Genomic DNA, 15,246 nt, shown 5'->3' on the forward strand with positions numbered 1-15,246 from the left:
CCCGAACTTTATATGCGTAATTCTGAAGGTAACTCTACACCTCGTAGGTAAAGGTAAGTCACTGAGAAGTGACTAAGTGAGGACGCGTCCCCTTTCGAAGAGACAGTAGGCGTTGGTCCAATTTAGGTTAATTTCGAAAATATAAATTGAGACCCTAACTAGATCCTGGTCTCGAGGAGACAATGTCTAATTACTACTCCTTATTATTATTGTGCTAACATTTGTCTTGTAGGTTATTAGACTAACACTTTTTGCAGAGTAAAAGGAGCAAAAATGTCTCGGGTGAATAATACCCGAGGTGCCTTCAAGTATTGGAAGACGTCTTCGTACTGTTCACGGAAGGCGTCTTCGGTACCGTGGAAGGTGCCTTCCGCAGGATAAACTTCAATTTCGTCGCAGATAAGGAGCAAGAAGTTTATGATCAAACTCCACATGTTAGAGGCACCTTTAAGGCAATGAAAGGCGTCTTCCACATCCTTTATAAGGGTATCTCGACCAAGTTTCAAGTATCAACTTCAATCCGAGCTCTTACGTGTTCGGTTTGGCTTTCCAACTATTCCGGCTTCCTACTGTTACTCTACTACGCCTGACTGTCGCCTTATTGCTACTCTATTACGTGTATGACTACTGCCGAGAAGCCGTCCAAATACTGAATTCAAGCAGACCATGCATCTACGATAGTGTTTGATAACATAACATAATTTCTATAAACGAAAGGTGTAGTCTGTTACACTTTTCCGATTCTTTTGTACTCAATCCCTTCTTCCAGTGGTTCTGGAAGATACTTTTAGTAAATTACCTATCAATAAGGTTACGGGACCTAAGTCTTAGGGTAGGAGTACCCAAATACTCCGAACAAAGTAAAATTCTTTTGTTCGTATTTTTTTCATTTTTACTTATTTTTTTCCACTATGTACTCTTGTTTTTAAAAAATAAAAAGATAAACTTTTGAAAATCATTTGATTCACCCCTCTCATATTTGTCTCGATCCAACAGATACGTCATATTAAAAGTAATATTTTTTTTTTAATTACGAATCAAGTTTTTAATTGATTTTCACACTATAGCAATCAATTCAGGTAAGCGTAAGGGAATACGAAAGGGAAAAATAGATATGGAGTAGGCCATTTGATAATTTTGAAAGTTACCTATGGAATTTAAGTATTCGACAACTTTAACTACGCCATTGAATAATTTGTCAAAAAATATTTACTAACCCCCATGAGATTTCTTCATGTATCTGACTTCCATGATATCAAAATCTTATAGTGAATTTCTATACCCCTTACTCTCAAAAATTTATCTTTCTTCTTTAAAATTTTATTCAATCTATTTAAAAATTTAATGTTCTAAATTTACGTTGGGCATAGATATCTTAAAGAGGCTTTAGAACTATATTAATTTTGGTTTGAATTAACTAAGAATTCTCTAGGTCAAACTGTCTGATATAATTTAAAAAATTTAAAAGTTTGATAATTTTCAAATCAGAGGAATACTAGGAAATTCTTGATATTGTTAATTAATGAGTGTTATTGTCCTATATTTTGTAATTAACTTGAGATAAATTTTATTAGATCTTTACAAGTTTAAGCATTCATTATTCTCAATTTATTATAAAATTTAGATCTAAAGGCATGATATATTAATGAGGTTAGGGATGTCAATGAATCAAGCGTTCTTAAACAAGCGACTTGATAAGAGCTCATTTATATTCGTTCAATATACACAAGATTAATTAAACAAACAAGCTTGAACAGTTCGTTAAGCTAAACAAACAAACTTGAACATATATGTATTCAGTTCATTAACGTTCGTGAACAACATGAACCATGTTCGTAAACAACGTTCATGAACAATATTTATGAACAACGTTCATGAATAATGTTCACGAACCATATTTATTAGTAAAACTATTTTCAATAGGCTAAATAAACAATAAAATAAAATAAATAAATTTAAATTATCAAGTTCAATAACCAATCAAATAACTAAAAATTTTAAATAATTAAACAAGTTTGAATTGAGAGTTCGATAACATCTAAATGAACCAAACTTAAATCAAGCTTGAACCAAGTACAGGCCAAGCTTAAATTGAGAGCTCGATCTCGAACAAAGTTCAAGCCAAACTTGAATTAAGAACTCAATAATATTTAAACGAACCAAGCTCAAGCTCATACAAAATAAACAAAGTCAAGCTTGAACAATCATTTTAAAAGTTTAGTTCATTTTAAACTCGACTTGATTCGATTCGGCTTAATTACTTTATTAAATAAGTTTAAATATCTTAAAATTCAGTTCAACTCGATTTATTTACCGTCCTAAATGAGATTTTTAAAAAATATATTAATTTTAATTTGAAATGATTTAAAAATTTCCAACGAGACAGTTTGTCCGAAATTGATTGACGAAGGAAGTTAGAGCCAAATATATATATATAAATATATATATATATATATATATATATATATATATATATATATATATATATATATATATATATATTGGGATATTTTTTTAAAATATATTCATGCTCTCAAATGTGGAATATATATATATATATTGGGATATTTTTTTAAATTATATTCATGCTCTCAATCTGTATTCCACAATGTAAATTGAGTCAATTTTGAATAGGTAAAGTAAAAAAAGAAATTAATTAAAAAAAAAAGCCTTTAGAGAGAGGTGAGAGGAGGAGTATAATAGAAATGTGCGGGATGATATTGGTATTACAAAAGTTAGATACGCCAATGAGAAGTTTTGAAAATTACATATGCGGCTTAGTACAATGTCGAAAAAAATCAACCTGAACCGGGTTTGATTTGATTCACATAAATTAATTTAGACATTTTAATTATGACTTCGTATTAAATTAAAATCTTTTAGTAGTAATAACAATTTGCTCCAGTTGGAAATCCAAGTAACCCTAGATTTTGTTTGGTAACTCTCTGGGAGCGAAAGGGACACCGATCGACACTGATGGCGGCACGGGCGGCGCTCAAGGCAGCGGCTTTCTCCATCTCCCGTTCGTCGGCGGCCACGCAGTCGGCGAGGCTCGTCCCGCGCAGGGGCTTAGCCGGAGGCGGAGGTTGGTCTACTATACCTTTCGTTCCTATTTAGTACATCGACATTTTAGATTCGTCACTTGTCCGACTACCTGTTGCGCCTCTTCATCTCGATTTCTTTGACAAAGTTTTATCTTGTTTGACAATTTGTGGTTTTATGGGATCCTTTAGGTACTAAATTCACATCCTAGATGTGTGATTTGCTCTTGGGCTGTGACTCAAAGGATCTGATCAGAATATCGTGATTTTGCAGCAATAGTTTTGTTTTATAAAGTTGTTTCTCGAAAATACCTTTTGACTATCTCTTGTTGGCATGATTACCAAGCGGCGATGGTTGTCTGTGACCAAGGTTAGGGTTTGGCCTCCAAGTTGGAGTTTGTTTTGGCTGTTTGCTTTTTTATCTTAGTTAATAAAGTTCGATTTTGATGGAAGTAAGGAACATGAGGGAAGAATGGAAGTAAGAACACCATGATATCATGACTCGAAGACAGTTGGATAACTGAAAAATGAAATTTTAATATAAGGCAGTCCAAAAGATAATGCATTGCGATGATGATCAATAGAGTTGATGGTAGTTAAGTCTAATTTCTGATTCAAAATAGGCCCACATATCATTAGATTATACAGTGAATTCAATTTTATGATAGATATTTTTTTTTAAGATCTCAGCTACAGGAATCTGTATCCAATATTCTTGATTTGCCTATTGGCTTGAGTATTAAAGTTCCTTTTGTTCTTCTCGAAACGACAAACAAAAAAACAAGGCTTAACTGTTTATAAATACTAATACATCAACTTGTAATGTGCAATGTTTCCAGGTAGACTTGCATTCAAACCTGCTGCCTTCTTAATTAATGCTGAGTCCTGATTTTGACTTTATTCTTAATTTTGTTTTCTGAATTTGTTTTGAAGGTGATTATTTTTATTTCATACTTTCACTACAGTCATTCTATGATATAGATGTATAGACTTCTTAGTTTAATATTCGACCTCAATCTCTGTAGATCATCATGGACCTCCGAAGGTTAACTTTTGGGAAGATCCACTCAGCCCTGCTAAGTGGAAGGAAGAACATGTAAGTTTCAAATACTTTTACTGCTATTCAAAACCCAAATCAAACCTAATAGGTATATCTATTTATCTTAAGAAAAGAGAAATTTTAAAGACTTTATCACTGGCTTCTAGATTTATCAGATTAATAAAACTGGTTATTTATTTATTGTGACTTGAAAATCCAGATCTGATGAATCTGGAACATAAAATTTAATAAAAATTTGTTCTTTTCCATGAGTTCAACTTCTTGTTTTAGCTCAAATCGTTCATTTTCGAGGTTATGACAACTTTTTAGATAAGGAAAGAATCTTGGAATCATGTGAAATTGAGTTTAGATGCTCTCTTTTATGACTTACCAGTTTTCACACTTGAATTTGCTTGATAACAGAATATAAGTATGTCTATAATAATCTTTGACTATGATTTGTGCTTGAAAACAGAATGCCTCATCATAATAATTATATAAGTTCAATTATCATCATGATCAAGTTTTTATGTTCACCTATTTTAAGTGGATTTAGAAAGTGATTACCTTAATGGAAATTCTTGGGGTTTTTGACTTCATATCCCTATCTCAATTTTTGTTTTATGCTTCAATCTTCTCAGTATCGTATCTAGTAATAGTCAGTAATATCAATTCAGGAGCTATCTTGCTAGAGTTTGAGTTGTTCTTTCGATTATCTTCATTTCGCATTATCCCTCAATCGTAACATTTTGTTGCGTGATATGGAATATGGACGTGCTTCAAACAGAGTCACTTGGCTTTCTCTTTTGTCTGAAATATGAAATGGTATTTGAGACAACTTGATTGTCCATGCTTTAAGATCATTACATGGATTGGTCTTTGGAAATAAAATATTTAAGTTTGTTTAGTACATCTAGTTTTTCAGATGCTAGCATTGAGACATTTATAGAACTTCGTCTAGTCTTTTATTTGCTTGTGCCATTTGTTTTTAAACGTCAAATTCAAGTAGGCCAAGCATTTTACTTTCGTTTGTCCTGATACGAGCTATGCAAGTAACATCATAATTTATCTTATTGCAGATGGTAATTATCTGTCTATCCGGTTGGGGTTTGCTCATCTATAGTGGATACAAGGCTTTTAGCGGAAAGAAGGAAAGCAAGCAAGAGGTATTAACATAAGTTTCGCATACGAGTCTTCTTATTTCTAATTACCACAGAAATCAAAAGTTCTTCAATTTCAAACGTTTATTCAGTTATTTTCTTTAAGAAGAGGTCATTCGTATGATCACGGTTATGTGGAACTGTAAGGATTAAGACTAGTATTTCAGATGAGAGGAGAGGAGAGGAGAGGAGAGGAGGGAGGAAAGTTAAGTCATAAGATCGGTTACTTGATCACAAGAGGAAGCAGTAGGAATGTTAGGACCAAGTTATACTGATTATCGATCCATCATCTTCTGTCACTTTCAGATAATCATCCAACTGTTCCTTGCAAAATAATATAAGCACCACATCTATTATCATCACCTGTATCTTCCACCTCTATCGACCATCTGCTGCTTATGTCCATAGAATTCCTTACCGCCCTTGATTCCCTCCCGCTTAGACCTTGCAGCTTGCCGGTCTCTGCAGTTTTGGCCTCCTCCCTATGGAGTGTTTCCATCAAGTGTGGTACATTTAACTCGCTATAACTCTCGATCCACCGAGTTTCACAACGATGTAAAGCTTACAACAAATCGATCTCACACCGAAATAACGTGTTTCTTTTCTTGTTTTTGTGCAGGTGGGAGAGAAGGTCGGACAGTAGACGAACCTTCAAAGGTATCATGTTTCCTTATATATTTAGCATGCCAATAAGCCACTCGAAAGACCAATCGCACCTTCAAGTTTCGCTGAGTTTGTAATTCTCCAGAGTCATTCTCGTTTATTAATTTTCTTTTCTGTTCTTTAGACGGAGCTTTCGAAACCGAAAACTTTTTGAAGATTTTTGAGATCTTTTGCTTCCAATGGCAATGACAAACATCTTTATCTTCTTTAGTATGCAATTGTTTGATCTATTAATCGTTGGGATATTATTTTTAACTTAAACTAATTTGTCTAAATATTAATAACTAAATAATAAACATTAATGATTTTTCTCACCATAAACTCAAAATAGTTTTTTTTTTTCAAAAATACCCCTTTAATGCCAAAATTTTAAATAGTTAAAAAAAATTATGGTTTCTCATCGCATCTCCTGTGGCAGGAGATTGTTTCAGGGGTTTTTTGAAAGTAAAAAAATCTTATTATTTCTTCGTCATAAAAAAACAAAAAATTCCCCCAATAACTAATTTATGGTCTTATTTTTTATTTATAGTTTACATTATAGCTATGGATAACGTATTTTATATAAATAATTTTAATTTATTTAAAATATTTTTTAATTTTTTTATTTAGTTGGCATTATGAGTGATTGGTTTGGATTATGGGAATTTATAATCTATTATCAGGATAAATTCGAAAGTACTTGTAGTGGATATTATTTTAATTTAATATTTTTAGATGAATTGTCTATTAATAAAATTAGGACTTGATTTTTATATTATATGCTTGAAAATTAAGAAAATGTTAGGTCATTGTACCATTATTTGGGGATTTAACAATTTTTTTTAGTTGACATGGGATATCCATTCTTTCAAATTGGTTAATGATCGGTTTAATTTTATAAAAAAAATAAATTAGAAAACGGTAATAGAGATTTACTATTTTTAAGTCTGTATTTCATTAGAGGAAAAATATATTTTTTTTTAAATTCCGTGGGAAGGTTTGTTATTTCACTTAAGTTTCCAATGCTTTTAAATTGAATTTGAGATTTAAAAAAAAATATTTTTAATATCATTCTAAATATTGCTTAAAGACTTTCTTATTATAAAAATATTTAAATATTTTGTAAGTGTTTTTAAGATGCATGAGATGTACTATTCGGTCATATAGTAAATACAATTTTTTTACTTTTTTTTACTTATTAATTTTCACAAGCCCTCTAAGTTGTCACATTGTGACAGTTAGCGGTCCTTTCAATATGACTTCATATATTTTAGAATAACGTTTATTCAGTTTTATCCAAGTAACTCTTTTAAACAGAGGGCATCAGATAATTTAAAATAATATTTATATCTATCAAACGTCAAATTATATCTTGTTTATGATAATTTAAAATAATATTTATATCTATCAAACATCAAATTATATCATGTTTATGATAAGTCTTATCCAAGTACTAATTCCAAGTACTAATTCGACTATTATATCTTGTTTATGAGAAGTCTTGTAAGTCTTATCCAAGTACTAATTCGACTATATTTGCCGGGGCAATAAGGTGTCTGAGTGACGCGCCTTAAAGTCACAGGAATATGCTATCAATCATGTACGCCTACTAAATAAAGGAAGACCAACTACATCTTGAATTATTCCCATACATTAAGTTGCATATCATTGTTGAAATGGTCACAACCAGTATGATGATGATGAACACGATGCCCACCTCAAGTATCAACCACGTGATAATGGATTAACCGAATATATTAAAAAATAATAATAATTTCAGTTAATCTTATTTACTATATCTAATGTGATCAATTCGGTTCATGAAAATTTTTTACTGATCATCAAGATAAATCGAGAAATACACGCGGTGACGAACTCAAAAATTCAGCATCCTTTGGTTACACCTTTTATTTGGAGGAATTTTTTTTTACAAATACGTCATAGATGGAGTTCGAACTGCGAGTGTTTGGGTGGCAACTTGAATATATTATTACGACATCATAACGGACATACCAAGCTTTAATATATAGAGTGTAATCGAGGGTGCTTATAATTATTGCACAACAACTTGTGGACTGCTTATGAATATTTGATATTAAAGGAGGACGGGAGGCCACGGCCTTTGTCTCTCGCAATTAAACCTTTCCTTTTCTGTGTTTCTAGATCTAGCAATCAGACAGCGAGGAATTCGGTCCATTTTAGGGTGAAAATAAAACAATAATGATGTAGGTATTTAGTTTTTCAAATCAATTAATTTAGATGATCCGTTCAGTCATAGAAATTTATGATCAACTATCAGAGTAAAATGAGAAGTGTCAATAGATATCTATTTAAGCAGCCAAAGTTCTTAGATTTGTCATACAACTTAAGAAAAATCTTTATAGTGTGTTGTAGTTGAGATTTGAATTTTAGATGCTTGATTAATTATTTGGAAGGCCTAATTAATCGCTATATCATAGTCTCGGGTAAAAAACAAATCTCTTGAATTATATATGTTAAAATTAGGGTATTAAATGAGTCAAGTAGGGCAAAATTTTATGGTGTTAAAATTTATTTAATAAAATAATTGAATCGAATATGTTGAATCTAAAATGAACTTGATTTTAGTTCGTTTGGATGTCATTAAACTCTCAATTCAAGATTACTTGATTATTTGAAACTTTTAACATTTAAAAACTTGATTGATAATGTAAGGTTATTTATTCATTTTAAAAGTTTTTATAATTTTTCTATATAATAATAGTTTTATTAATAAATATGATTTTTAAATATTATTTATTAATATTAACGAATTAAATATATATGTGTTTAAATTTATTTATTTAATTTAACTAATTGCTAAATGTATTTATTTAATTAACTTTATGTGTATTTAATATAGATAAATAATATTTGATTCATTTAAAATTGTAGCTAAAATAGCCTCTAATATTAAATACTGCTATTCTAATGTATTTGTCTCCGCGGGCGGTGCGTTGGGTGAGACATGGGAGGTTGTCGCATAAGATTTTGGGGTTAAAACTCGATAAGTCTGAGTATATCTTTCTTTATACCTTGACCACTTACATTAATAGCCATATACCATAATTTAAATTGGATCAAAATCACAATTCGACTCAAATAAAATCGAGTCAATATGGTTGTAGCAACTATACATTGTCCATAACTACTATACATTGTCCATAACCACTATAACTCATGACTCATAGTAGTTATATATTGACAATAACTACTATAAAGTTGTAGTAACTATGACACATCTATTACAAACATTATTTTAAAGTAATTTTAACTAAATTAAAATAATTTCGATAAGTTTAAACAATTTGACCAAAGAGTAATTTTAATTAAGTCTAACAAATTTATTTTCATAATTAAAATATACTGAGATATTTTAATTATCCCTTGAGCACAAAATATTTTCTAGATGAAAATGATAATTCTTCACATACTATTTTACTTTTATTAAAACTGAACTAGTTAGACAACTGTAAAATTAGTACCGTATGATCCAGAGGTCCTGAGTTCTAGTTACGAAAATAATCTCTTGCAATACATGCAAGAGAAAGTTGGATCGCGGTAGGAATTTTGTACACCGAGTTAATATTATTTTGTTTTAACCTTTCGATCAAACTAAGTTGTCGGCATCCTAGGCTTTAATGAATCAGGTGAACTGCTGTTGGCCAATTAAGCAATAGCAACCAATTACTCTAATATAGACAATTGAATCTGCCAACCAAAGTAGGTAAACTAACAGCAATCATCTTTATTTGAACTGAAATTCATCTCTATTTCTCTCTCTCCATCTACTTATAATTCACCAATTCAACAACAATAAAAATGAATTAATAAAAGCAGTGTTCTTAATTCGTTCAGAGCTAAATCTTTAATTAGTTTAATGCTTATGGTTTCTGATGCTTCCACTAAGACTTCAAATGACATCCTGTTTTTTATATTTTGTGAAAGTCTAATGGGTGGAATATTCATTAAGAAACAATCCAGGTGTTCTTCATGGATTTGAGACAAAGATCATAGACTAATCTGATTTGGTGAAAGTGAGTTGAAGATGGATGACCTAAATCTTTTTCTCTTCTTCTGTCTCTCAAAATTCAAAGTTTTTAAGTGTTTCTCTTTTTCTTTTCTTTAGTGAATCCAATTTAGTTACCAACTCTGAGAGAGGGTTGAGGGAAGCAAGAACAAAGTTTATCTCAATTTAAGCCCCACGTAGCACCATCCATGCTTAATTAATTAAGTATTCTTGTTCTTGCTTGTACTCCAACTCTTAAATATTGCTCAATAGATAAATTAGTTAATTAATTAATTAGATAGGTATTTTTTAGCATTATAAAAATACCTCATTTTCAACCAAAAAAGATTATATATCAAAAGGATACCTTATTTATTAATTTTATCATTATTTTTTGTATGCTCTAGAGCTATTTTTTTTTATTAAAATTATATCATGTTAGAGCTGTTTTGATTAAATTAAGGAGTTCTGAATTAACTATCTTTGGTTAAAAAAATAAAAAATTAACCAAAAAATACCCTGTTTGTCATTCCAATATTGGTAATTAGGAAGTGAACCATGAATGTTTGAGAGATTACATGATCAGTTATTTTGATCAAAATGGTTCTAAATTAACTCATTTTGATAAAAAAAAAAAAAATGCTCTAAGAAAGCTCTGCCAAATTCTCATCGCGCGTCGCTAGCTTTCCGTAAAATCGCTCTAAGGTGAAGCATAAGGAGTATTTTAAAAAATAATAAATTCAATTGGTTTTATTGAACGTCTTATTTGAAAGAAAAATTTCTATAAATTTATTATAGCTGAGGATTAAATTAAGAATATAACAACTTAAATACCCTGTTGCATACTAATATAATGTTGTTCGATCCTATAATCTAGAACATAATTTTACCTACTGAAAATTGGGAAAAAATCCTTTCAATATCTTATGATTTTTCTATTTTTTTCTTCATTAGAAAGCAATGGCCCTTTCTCTCCTTTCTTCATAGTAAAATTAAGGGTGTGTTTGCATGTTTTTTATTTTCATTTTCTGAAGAAAAAAAACATATTTTTTAAAAAATAAAAAATATTTTTTATTGTTCTAAAAAATACTATATATATTTTAAAAAAACAGACAAAAATACAAATTAAATATTATTTTTTAAAAAACACGCACAAAACCACCCTAATGTTTTCAGTAAAAAATTATAAATAAGTCTTCTTTTAATAATTTTAAAAAATGAATTGTCCTTTTTTAGTAATATTGTTTTAAAAAAAAGAGTGCCGTTTTGTTCTTCCTGAGCTTGGCTTGTGTATATATATATGAACCAGCTGAAGCAGCAACTATGATTCTTTTCCTGAAGCTAAGAAACCACGAGCTAGACGACGACGACGACCACGATGATGATGGACGGCACTAGAATTCTGGAGTTCTTGAAGGGGAAGAGCATCCTCATCACCGGATCCACCGGCTTTTTGGCGAAGAGTAATTAAGCAAGCTTTGAACTTCTCATGCAATTATAATTCTTTGTGTTCACAACTGATTGATTGTTTCTTGTTGATGCAGTCTTTGTGGAGAAGCTGCTGAGGGTCCAGCCGGAAGTGAAGCGGCTCTTCCTTCTCATCAGGGCGGCCGACGCTATATCGGCCGCACAGCAGCGCTTGCAAAATGAGGTAAAATTTCTATTGAATTTGAAAAACAGCACCGTCGGAGAAGACGAATCTTGACTTAATTTTTGTTCCAGATACTCGACAAGGATTTGTTCAGGATCTTGAAGGACAAGCACGGCGATGGGTTCCCGGCGTTCGCGGCGAGCAAGCTGTGCCCCGTGGCCGGGGACATCACCCATCCAAATTTGGGGATTCAAGACCCCGATCTCCAAGAGAAATTGTGCAATGAAGTCGAGATCGTCGTCAATGTTGCGGCCACCACGAACTTCTACGACAGGTGATTATCCACAATCACAAACTTGAACAACTCGTTAAACTAAATGAACAAGCTTTGAATGCAGATACGATGTCGCTTTGAGTATAAACGTGCTCGGAGCTAAGCGTGTGCTGGAATTCGCGAGACGGTGCGCGAAACTGGAAATGCTCCTTCATGTTTCCACCGGTAGTAGTCTAGTCGACTGAATTCATGCTCCAATTAAGGTAAAAGTTTGTTAATGGTGTCCGACTGATTTTCCGATCGACCGAGCCTGCAGCTTATGTGGTGGGAGAGCAAAGCGGGCTCATACTGGAGAAGAGATTCGGAATGGGGGAGACTCTCCGAGGAGACTCCGATCATTATCTCGACATAGAGGCAGAAATCGAGTTGGCGGAGACGAGGAAGATGGAGCTGCAAGCCGATCCCAATGTCACTGAAGCAGCCCAGAGGCAAGCAATGAAGGAATTAGGCCTGAAAAGGTAATGCATCTCTTTTGCTTTTTCTATCGTAGTAAGTCGCGGCTAATTAGTCGCGACAAATTAGAATAAGACTTGGTTGTTATTGTTATTGTTATTATTGATGAATCAAATTGGATGAAGAGCGAAGCTGTTTGGGTGGCCAAACACCTATGTCTTCACCAAGGCGATGGGCGAGATGGTCCTCGGGCATCTGCGGCCGGCCGAGCTGCCTCTGGTGATTCTGCGGCCGACCATCATACTGAGCACGCTCAGAGAGCCCCTGCCTGGCTGGATCGAGGGAACCAGGTAAATTAAATTAATTAAGAAAATAATTACGATAATTGTGGTAAATTAATAATATAGATTTTTGTTTATGACATGGATCAGGACCGTGGACAGCCTGATCATTGGGTACGCCAAGGGGAAGCTGTCGTGCCTGTTCGGAGACCTGGACCTGATCAGCGACGTGGTGAGTGGTGGATCGTCCTTGAGCTTTGTTATGTTTATTTTTGGTATTGGCATATCGTCGAACAGGTTGAGTGCGGACGTGCAGATACCGGGAGACATGGTGGTGAACGCGATGGCGGCGGCGATGGCGGCGCACGCGGGAGAAGGGGGCGAGTTCATCTACCACGTCGGGTCGTCGGTGAGGAACCCGGTGGCGTTCTCGCTGATAGAGCAGTGCGGGTTCCGATACTTCCTGGAGAACCCTCGCGTGACGAAGAGCGGAAAGATGAGGAAGACGAAGAGGATGCCGGTGTTCAAGAACATGTTCTTCTTCCGTGCCTTCATGGCTCTCAGATTCAAGCTCCCTCTAGAGGTCAGTTTATAATAATAATAATAATAATAATAATAATAATAATAATAATAATAATAATAATAATAATAAGTACAAATTAAGTACAAATCTAATACTACAGTGGTACAATTTAATAAATGTAATTGAATGAGAAAATAAAAAAATAAAGTACAATTCCTTTAATTTTATTTATTTATATTATTGGATCGGAGCAGTTTTAATAGAAATTTAATTTTTTATGTGCAGTAGTTTTGATAAAGGTAAAGTAAAGTAGTTTAATTAATATTAAAATAATTTTAATTAGGTTAGAGTAGTTTTTGACTAATGTTAAATCAATTTGAAGTAGTTTTGATGAGAAAAATTATTAGGTATTTTTAACTATAATTTTTTCATAATTAAAATATCATATATATATTTATATTTATATTTCAGAAATCATTTATTAGAAGCTAATTAATTTAAATCTTTTTTATGGATGAATTTATTTACTTAGTTAATGCACCTTGTGAGTCTCCTCTCCGGCGGAACCATCTTCGCGAGCGAATACAAGAAGCTCAACCGGATCTATAAGTTCGGAATGCATCTAGTCGACCTCTACCAACCATATGTCTTCTTCAAAGGCCGGTAGGCGTATCATATCTCGATAAATCTTTTCATTCGATCGAGCAAAATGACTTGTACACTTGTAACTTCACATCTTCGCGCGCGATAAAAAGATAATCGATTCACTCAATGCATACATTTTTACAAACGTTTTGCTTTTGGTTGAAGGTTCGACGATAAGAACTTGGAAGGGCTGAGGAGGAGCATGGCACCGAGAGTTGACGGCGAAGTCAACATGTTTGACTTTGACCCCAAGCACGTTGACTGGGAGCTCTACTTCTCCACCATTCATATCCCTGGCGTCATGAAGTACTCATGCAAGTGATAGTGATTATGGTCAACCCTAATTAATTCTATATTTTTCTACAATAAAAGACTAATGCTGTTGCTCGTTAATGATGATGATCATGATATTTAGTGTTCAAAATGGCAATGTGAAAAAAAATTCCTTCGAGCATAAGAACCATCGAAGGAGAGTATTAAGATAATAGTAAAATTAGGTCACAAATTATTGATGAGCCAAGTAAGATTGATGAGCACATCCATTGCGATCCCCATAAAGATGAGAGTGATATTGTTCCATCAGCCGCAAGCACGATCCAATCTCGCTCTATTATGAAATCATTGGCCGCCAAATTAATTATTTACCTAACAATGATGGGTGCGTCTAGATCTAGATTCAATTGAGCGCGACCAGTGAGTACTCATAATGACACACTTTTTCAATACGGTTCTTGCTTGGTGGCGATTGTTGTTATTAGCTCAGCATCGTAGATGGACCTATCCGATCCCCTCGCCCTGGTCTGGTTTAATTCTCAATCGGTTTAGGTCGAACCATATTGCAGTAGTAGAAATGTACAATGTTGGGTTAGCTAGCTGGCTTCTATAAGACACTAATGCAAGGTTTGTGAGAGGTTTTTAAAATAAAAAACTGAATAAAAAAGTTTAAACCATTGTAGATATGAGATTTGAGCTTTATAGTTCAAAAGTAGTAGTGAAAATTCAAATATGATCTTTTGTATTAAATTGACATATATGCATGGAGCCATATAACTATATGTTATAAATTATATCATAAAAAAAATTATTTAGAATTTTAATCATTGAAATGTTTCAATATATCATGTCAATATTGAAATCATAAAAAAAATCATTTAGAATATTAAGGTGTCATAGAATGTTAACCGACATCTCATATTGTCGGTCACGTGGTTTGGTCTTATAGAGCAATTGTCTTCCAAGAGGGGGCTTTGAGAGGTCACTCATTTAATATGAATAAGTTTGAATATATCTTTATATTGAGCTCATTAATATTTATAAATAAAATTATAAAATATTCATAATAAATATATATTCACAAATAGAATTCTTATCAGACTTATAAATACATCACAAAAATTAAAATAAATTAATTAATTTTATAATATTAAACTTGCTAACTAATCAAATAAAAATTCAAGATCCCAATCACAGAGAAAACTCAGTATTCATGAAAGGAAGTTCAAATCATTGCCCATGTGGTTACGACCAGCAACTTTTACGAGAGATACGCAATTTTTTTTTTAAAAAAAAA

At 32.6% G+C, this 15,246-nt stretch overlaps 2 protein-coding genes across 2 annotated transcripts; both read left to right on the top strand.

Moving 5' to 3' along the window:
• The first annotated feature begins 2,874 nt into the window (after positions 1 to 2,874).
• LOC122000580 lies at positions 2,875 to 6,116 on the top strand. Its single transcript, XM_042554950.1, has 4 exons — positions 2,875 to 3,085; positions 4,067 to 4,137; positions 5,160 to 5,246; positions 5,860 to 6,116. Exons 1-4 carry the CDS (start codon positions 2,977 to 2,979, stop codon positions 5,881 to 5,883), a joined length of 291 nt encoding a protein of 96 aa, XP_042410884.1. The 5' UTR covers positions 2,875 to 2,976; the 3' UTR covers positions 5,884 to 6,116.
• Positions 6,117 to 11,238: 5,122 nt separating this feature from the next.
• LOC122000582 (probable fatty acyl-CoA reductase 4) lies at positions 11,239 to 14,184 on the top strand. Its single transcript, XM_042554951.1, has 10 exons — positions 11,239 to 11,372; positions 11,454 to 11,560; positions 11,632 to 11,834; positions 11,899 to 11,999; positions 12,091 to 12,292; positions 12,413 to 12,577; positions 12,659 to 12,740; positions 12,825 to 13,091; positions 13,564 to 13,694; positions 13,842 to 14,184. The coding sequence occupies exons 1-10, from the start codon at positions 11,288 to 11,290 to the stop codon at positions 13,996 to 13,998; spliced, it is 1,500 nt and encodes a 499-aa protein (XP_042410885.1). The 5' UTR covers positions 11,239 to 11,287; the 3' UTR covers positions 13,999 to 14,184.
• The last annotated feature ends 1,062 nt before the right edge of the window (positions 14,185 to 15,246 follow it).

This window comes from Zingiber officinale, chromosome 7A, assembly GCF_018446385.1.
Source record: "Zingiber officinale cultivar Zhangliang chromosome 7A, Zo_v1.1, whole genome shotgun sequence".
Taxonomy (NCBI): Eukaryota; Viridiplantae; Streptophyta; class Magnoliopsida; order Zingiberales; family Zingiberaceae; genus Zingiber; species Zingiber officinale.

What these genes read in the sequence shown, in the direction of transcription:
- LOC122000580 (XM_042554950.1), top strand. Translation starts at nt 2,977, where the DNA reads ATGGCGGCACGGGCGGCGCTCAAGGCAGCGGCTTTCTCCATCTCCCGT. An exon ending in GGGCTTAGCCGGAGGCGGAG is followed by an intron (nt 3,086 to 4,066) that starts GTTGGTCTACTA and finishes CAATCTCTGTAG; the next exon opens with ATCATCATGGACCTCCGAAG. An exon ending in AGAAGGAAAGCAAGCAAGAG is followed by an intron (nt 5,247 to 5,859) that starts GTATTAACATAA and finishes GTTTTTGTGCAG; the next exon opens with GTGGGAGAGAAGGTCGGACA.
- LOC122000582 (XM_042554951.1), top strand. Translation starts at nt 11,288, where the DNA reads ATGATGATGGACGGCACTAGAATTCTGGAGTTCTTGAAGGGGAAGAGC. An exon ending in GCTCCTTCATGTTTCCACCG is followed by an intron (nt 12,000 to 12,090) that starts GTAGTAGTCTAG and finishes CCGAGCCTGCAG; the next exon opens with CTTATGTGGTGGGAGAGCAA. An exon ending in TATGTCTTCTTCAAAGGCCG is followed by an intron (nt 13,695 to 13,841) that starts GTAGGCGTATCA and finishes TTTTGGTTGAAG; the next exon opens with GTTCGACGATAAGAACTTGG.